Source organism: Lolium rigidum, chromosome 2 (assembly GCF_022539505.1).
Source record: "Lolium rigidum isolate FL_2022 chromosome 2, APGP_CSIRO_Lrig_0.1, whole genome shotgun sequence".
In the NCBI taxonomy this organism is placed as follows: Eukaryota; Viridiplantae; Streptophyta; class Magnoliopsida; order Poales; family Poaceae; genus Lolium; species Lolium rigidum.
In genome coordinates this window covers 208,855,357-208,862,163 of record NC_061509.1, presented here as the reverse complement: position 1 = coordinate 208,862,163, position 6,807 = coordinate 208,855,357, and the positions used below count along the sequence as shown (strand labels likewise).

Below are 6,807 nucleotides of genomic sequence, written 5' to 3'. Positions count from 1 at the left end.
AAGTTGGGGCAAAGTATTGTGATTGTGTTGTGCAGGTTCCACGTTGGCGTCGAAATCTCTGGTGTTGCGCCGCACTACACTCCGTCACCAACAACCTTCACGTGTTCCTTGACTCCTACTGGTTCGATAACCTTGGTTTCATACTGAGGGAAAACTCGCTATTGTACGCATCACACCTTCCTCTTGGGGTTCCCAACAGACGTGTGTCAACTACCACGCCAACAGCAGGAGGGCAGACGACGACGCGCTGATCGAGCACCGGCGTATTCTCGTCACGCTCCGTAGGGAGAGGTGGCGTGCGGCGCAGGAGCTGCAGCGAAGGGGAGGCAACGACGGGGCAGGGTCGTCGAACGCACCGCCAGGCGGCAAGTAGGCAAGGGTTAGATAATCTAGTCGTTTTCATTCAAACTTGTAAAATATAATTAAATTTAAATGAAAACCTTTATTGTCATGCACTTTTATTTATTTGGAGGACGCGGCTGAGGAGCGATATCCCCAAACGCGGCACGAAGAAAACGCGTCCCCCGAACGCTCGATCCGACGCAATTTGGGGGACGATTTGGGGGGACGCGGCTGGAGATGCTCTAAGATTTGTTCCCTCTTGGAACGTGATGATCCGGTGTTCGTGCTTTATGCTAGTGTGTCTGGTTTAGGTGTGGGTCATTCAAGATCAGCTTGTAGATCGTAGCCCCCTCATGCGCTTGATGATGAGGAGAATGAAAATGCAACGTTTAGTTTTGTCTGTCATGATGAAGGCTTTGAATATGCCCTCACCAACGTTTTATTACACAAATTACAGACATTTAACAAACAATTCAACATATATGTGACATCATCAACTCGATCATCACAAGCCAACAAGCCGATATCAACATAGTCCGTATTGGATAACATAAGTCACAAAGATTGTCGAGTCGACTCACATAGTCCATCAAATGTTCGAATTGATAACATAGTCTATAAGGTCACATCCATTGCATAGTACATCAAAAGTTTGCATAGATATGATAGTCCATCATGGATAATGTACACGAGACAAATCCATAACATGGTGACAAGTTCAGAAATGGACTTAAAACATTTAACACTGCCAAAACATGTGTGCCCAATTTCCCACCATTGACGGCATCCGCGGAGCAGAACCATAAGATGAAGATGATATTACTCAAATGTTTCCATAAATTCAAAATAATGGCATCTAATATTTACCGACTTGGAGTTTGGTACAGATATAAAGTTGGACGAGGCACATGTATAGAATTAATTTACAATTTAGCATCCCAAATCATTGAAGAGTACTAACCAGAATCACTGACGGGGCGATGAAGTACCTCCATGAGGAGACAAGAGTAAGGCTAATCAATAAACTAAGATTTCATTTTATCTTATATGTAAGTACTAAAACCCCTGAATCTTTTCCCCACGTTGTCATGTCTCTCCTCTTTAAAGTTTTCCTTTTTTTATTCATCCAATTCTTCACGGACGTTTCAAGTTTCTCAAGTCATTGTTTTTCTTCACTTCTCTAGCTGGTTCTTGAGTAGGTCATGGAAAGTTGTTTATACTAAACCTTTGTACTCCTATATAAATTGTTTTCCCATACCATCATCTTAGTTATATAATCCCTATGTAGTAAAATTAACAAGATAAGGCGATGACCGCGATGGAAAAATATTACGCACAATATTATTGTTGTATAATTGTAAGGTTTGTTATCATAAGACATTTGCGATTAATTGGAGACATACTTAATTGTAGAGTTTTTTAACAATATTTTGTTTAATAAGTTACTGAATATATAATTTTAAGTGTACAAAGTTGTATGTCCTTGTAGAATATTTGTACCATTCAAATATACGTGTTTATTTGTGTTCACATATGCTTCAACACCTTTGTAGAGAGATCTAGATGTACATGTCTACAAAATATCTTGATATGATTGTCTAACTCACATGTAAATAGATACATATAAGTTTAGCATGTCTGTACAAGCGGCTTGTCTTCGTTATATAAAGTTTTAAGCCGCTCGCAACCCTCATCCCGGTGGAGACTGGTAATGTTTCCTATGCGGGTGTTGGTGTCTTATATCAACAATACTTAACATGGGTTGGCATACGCACGGAGATCCAATGAGTTTAGACACGAGACACATGAGAAGAAAGGAAAATTATCCAGTTTATAAGGAAAAACCAGATCAAAACTATACAAACTTGATTACTCCCCGACATGCGGATCACTCACAAAGCCTAAAATAACAACAGAATAAAAGCAAAGAACCTGCCACACACAGCCTACTACATTTTCGCCATTCCACACAAAGTTTGCTTCAACTACATCCGTCATGTAATCTCAGTCACCTCTTTCGGTTGTTTTTTCTTCAGTTCCAGGTATGATGCACCTGATCCATCAATTACATCTCAATCCAACGGCTATCACCAAATTGAAGTTGAGGTACATGAGCAGGCAGGGTTGAGTACCTGTGGGCACACGTGAACAAGAGAGGGTTGGAGGTCCTGGAGTGGGCACACCGTCATGACGACGAACTCGAGCGCCGCCTGGTCAAGGCCGCTGACCACCACTTCATGTTTGATGGCGTGTCCATGTACACCTCGGCATGCCTGCACTCGCTGTGCTGCATCTCTAGTACAGGGATCGTGTGATCCCTTCAGGGTCCGGTTGTAGTGTAGACAATGGCTTCAGCATCCTGTTCTAGTGTAGCAGGCTGATCGATCTTTGTTTGTAACTAGAATTTGTACAAAATAGAATTAGTGAAAGCATAAGAAATGATGAAGAGGTTGATAATTCAAAATCTTCTGTGGCTCGTCTATTCCCTTATATCCTAAACCACGGCATCATTTATATCCAGACAGGAAGCATAGAACCACTGACGTTAATGGAGCAAGGATTGCAGATATCATGTTTACTGCACAGAACAAGAGTAAGCTCCTTCGCAAATAAAAGAACTGGAGGATTGCTCTTCCAAAACAAGAGCAAGGCTCCTTCAACAATAAAAGACTGGGGAATTGCTTTTTCAAAATGGACTGCAGACAAACAAGCCAGAAAATATAAAAATATTAGCATGAACATCCATGGTAAGTTTGGAGTAACTACTAACATCTGAACTCAATTGTGTTCATCGAGAAGCAGAATGGTGGAACGTATTGGCAATGGGCCATCCAGGATTCTTCCGTGTGCTCTTACCTGCATTCTACTGTATTTGACAGTTAGCCATAGCAGGATAAGCCATATACCAGCAACCAGGACACAAGTGTGGTAAGTGGGAAAGCATACGGCCACTAAAGTAAAATTATCGGAAGACGTTTAAAATACAGCAAAATGAGTAAAATCATGTAAGTAATGTTGAGGTTCCCTTTGCAGGCAAATGAATACAGATCTGTTAAGTAACAGAAAATGAATAGCAGTTATTATCATAGTATGGATATAAGCCTGTATCGATTTGTATCTTGACAGCACGAATACACACAATACGATTACATACAGATAATGGCACTGCTACAATTTAATCTGATAAGACAACAAATCTCAGGCCCAGATTACAGAAATAGTACCAAATGAACTCCATGGCAGTTTTGGCAAAGTTTTTGCAGGTAGCATAATTTGACACAAAACTGTCTGAGGGTAGCGAAGTTTAATATATTAAATCAATCAACTTAAAAGTTCTGATCTGGGAAAACGGATCTAGGCCATAGCAGGTTTTGCAATGAGGAAGTACTAAAGCAGATAACCATTCTTCTTAGATCTCTGTGCTTCATACTTCACAAGACAAAAGAAGCAACCTTTGGTATCATGTCTTTTATTGCAAGCAATGTTTGAAAACTATCCGGATACATAGAACAATCAGACTTACAAGTTCCTTTGCAAAAGTGCTTAGTTGCTTACATTATCAATTGGCACTGGTGCTTCTTCCACCTTCTCAACTCCAGCCACAACTGGATCTTGAGCTTCTTCAATATTCTCAACTCCAGCCACAACTGGATCTTGTGCTTTATCCATGTTATCAATTCCAGCCACAGCTGGAACTAGTGCTTCTTCTGTATTCCCAACTCCAGCCCCAACCCTAGCCTCAGATCCAGTGGTCTCCATGTAGCGGAAATCTGGATAGTTCCTGCTGTTCAATGAGTGCAACCAGAGAGCTACAGCTCCCTCCTTGTGTTCCATTGCAGCAATATGAGGGAATATGTACTTGATCTTGAAATCTTCAGCATCCTCAGCATAGGGTTCAATTGAAACTGCCTCATGTGTATCCTTCCATTTCATGTTATATGAGGTGAACATACATTCATCTAGGTGCAGTCCAACCTCAGGTGCAGTGGGCACATTAAGTCTGATATCCCTGTAAGACGAAAATGGCACAATCAGAAGAGTCAGCACGCAGATATAAACTGAACAGAATGTGTCACTGAGTCAGATGATAACAGGTTAAGAGCTTTACTTGCGGAATGCTACATCATATATTGACTCAGGTGCACAGTTCCTCATCACTGCTACAGCAAGGCCTACCATCTTCCGGATTTGATGAAGCATGAAACTCTGCCCGACAACCTCGCATCTGACAAAATCAATCCCATCAAGGCTAACAACACGATCAGCAGTGAATGAAATGATGAACCTCTTGGCTGCAGGATCCTCAGCCTTAGTTCTTGTAGTGAAGTTGTGGAAATTGCGGGTTCCAACATAATGCTTGAGGATCCTACTAAACTTCTCTTTCACTTCATTAGTGTAAGCAAATGTGCTTTGGGGACTTTCTTCTCCATTTCCCTTCTGAATATCCATAGCTTGCACATTCTCCTCCTCACTGACCACAGGCTCAGAATTATGCTCCTTCTTAGCTATATCTTGTTCAATATCACACTTTTCTGCATCATTTGATCCCGGTTCAGCATTCAGAGCTGCTGTTCCATTACCAGAGCTAGCTGAAACAGAATTTGCATTCCCGTTTGATCCTACTTCGCCATGAGCTGGCACAGTTTCCCCTCCCGAAGTATCAAGAACCTTCTCCTCCTCATTGTTGGGCAACTTCCCCTCCCGGCCCATAATATCTGGCACCTTCCTGCCTCTCTCCGAGCACTCCAAGCACTTGGCAAGTTCGTTGCCACTCCCCGCGCTGGCCTTGACAGCCTCGCGGTCGGGGTGGGCGCTGGGGTCGAGCGCCAAGACGGGGAGCAGATACACATACCTCCGGCGGTCGCAGAACTTCTTGGCGCTGAACGAGTTGGTGACGCGCACATAGCCAAAGGCCCGGATCTGTGGCGCGAGCTTGGCATTTAGGCGCTCGATGAATCCCGGCGGGTCGACGTAGAAGCGGCCGGAGACAACTTGCGCCGCGGCGCTCACGCCCTTGTCGGTGCGCGCGGCGCGTGCCCACTCGTACCGGGCGGGCGCGGCACGCTCGGCTTCGGGGACGGCGCCCGCCTGGTAGAGCGCCTCCTCGAGATCGCCCTCGATGGTGCGGGCGCCCGGATTCTTCTGCATACCCTGGTATCCCGCGCCGAGGTAGGCCAGGAGGATGGCCACCTTGCGGCGCTTGTAGCGGCGGCGAGCCTGCCCGGGATCCGCGCCGGCGGCGGAGAGCGAGGCGGGCTCCGGCTCGGGGTCGGAGGAGGAGGACATCTTGGGCCGCTTCGGATGGGGCGGGGAGGGCGGCGGCGAGGCGGCGGCCATCGGAGAGGAGGGGTTTTACAAGGTTAGGGTTTGGGTGCGGATCGGCAAAGGATGGCCCCGGAATCCAATCGTAGGGGAGTGCGTGGTACAGTGCTGTTGTTTTCTTCGCGAGAGAAAATCGGATAAATGTAGAAAAGAAAATACTTCGTAGTTCCATACTATTTTTTTCAGTTATTGGTTTACAAAAAAGTTCCACATTTAATTAATTTATTTTTAAAATAATTTCATATTTTTGAAAACAGAGTCTCCCTCCGGGTTTCATTTACGAAACCACATAATACAAGGTTACTGAGAGTTACACAAAGCACACATACTCACAGTCAATTTTGAACTTACAAGTCCACCTTAGGAGAGGTCACGCTTATGTTACCATCTTCGTCCATTAGTTTCAGAGAGCTAGCCTTTTGATTTGCAGAAAGCATGTCAGTCGTCGCCTCATAATCATCGTCACAGTTATCACCCAAGGAACGATATCTTCCTCGCCAATCTGCTTGACCACCATCTTATGTACAACTCCATCGATTTCTCTCTGTCAGTTCTAGCCACATCAGCAACGAAGCTTGACATGGCTCACAACATAGCAAAGCACTTTAGTAGCTTGAGTATCTAGATAAGAGTTTTTCTTCTCCTCATAAGATGGATTTTGTGGATCCTTAGGAGGAGAAAACTCATATCAAAAATTTGCTACATATGTGGGTGCATGCCCCGAAAATAATAAAGTTCGTAGAATTTCCAAGGCTCATAGTTAGTGTCATCAAATGTAAAAGTGTTATTGTGCACTAATCCTCTAGCCGATATCTTTACTCTCAAGACGGTGAAGCCCAATAAAATAAGAGAGCCCTATCTCTGATACCAATTGAATGTACAAGGATGTCGCCTAGAGGGGGCTGGATAGGCGGGCTGTAAAAACTTCTACTTGAGGGCTTAACAAGGCGGAATAAAACTAAGGTTTACTTGTTAAGCACAAAACCTATCAACTAGAGTTTGCCTATGTGCACCAACAACCTATGCTAAGCATGATGAGCAACAAGGTGATATCAAACTAGATATAGAACATAAAGCACGAAGGCTATCACAATGTAAAGCGCATAGGTAAAGGAGCTCGGGTTGAGAAGTAACCGGTGCACG

At 44.1% G+C, this 6,807-nt stretch overlaps 1 protein-coding gene across 2 annotated transcripts; it reads right to left on the bottom strand.

Moving 5' to 3' along the window:
- Positions 1-2,604: 2,604 nt before the first annotated feature.
- LOC124692884 (tRNA pseudouridine synthase A-like) lies at positions 2,605-5,725 on the bottom strand. 2 transcript variants are annotated; one of them, XM_047226325.1, is made up of 3 exons: positions 4,451-5,725; positions 3,898-4,351; positions 2,605-2,740 (listed from the first exon to the last, which is right to left on the bottom strand). In XM_047226325.1, the coding sequence occupies exons 1-3, from the start codon at positions 5,677-5,679 to the stop codon at positions 2,663-2,665; spliced, it is 1,761 nt and encodes a 586-aa protein (XP_047082281.1). In that variant the 5' UTR covers positions 5,680-5,725; the 3' UTR covers positions 2,605-2,662. The 2 variants fall into 2 exon arrangements, with proteins under 2 accessions (XP_047082281.1, XP_047082282.1); XM_047226326.1 differs by lacking the exon at positions 2,605-2,740 and adding an exon at positions 2,840-3,208.
- Between the last annotated feature and the right edge of the window lie 1,082 nt (positions 5,726-6,807).

Coding starts and splice junctions, on each gene's coding strand:
- LOC124692884 (XM_047226325.1), bottom strand. CDS start 5,679: ATGGCCGCCGCCTCGCCGCCGCCCTCCCCGCCCCATCCGAAGCGGCCC. Junction 4,352..4,450: donor TATGATGTAGCATTCCGCAA/GTAAAGCTCTTA, acceptor TTCGTCTTACAG/GGATATCAGACTTAATGTGC. Junction 2,741..3,897: donor CACCAGTGCCAATTGATAAT/GTAAGCAACTAA, acceptor TACAAATTCTAG/TTACAAACAAAGATCGATCA.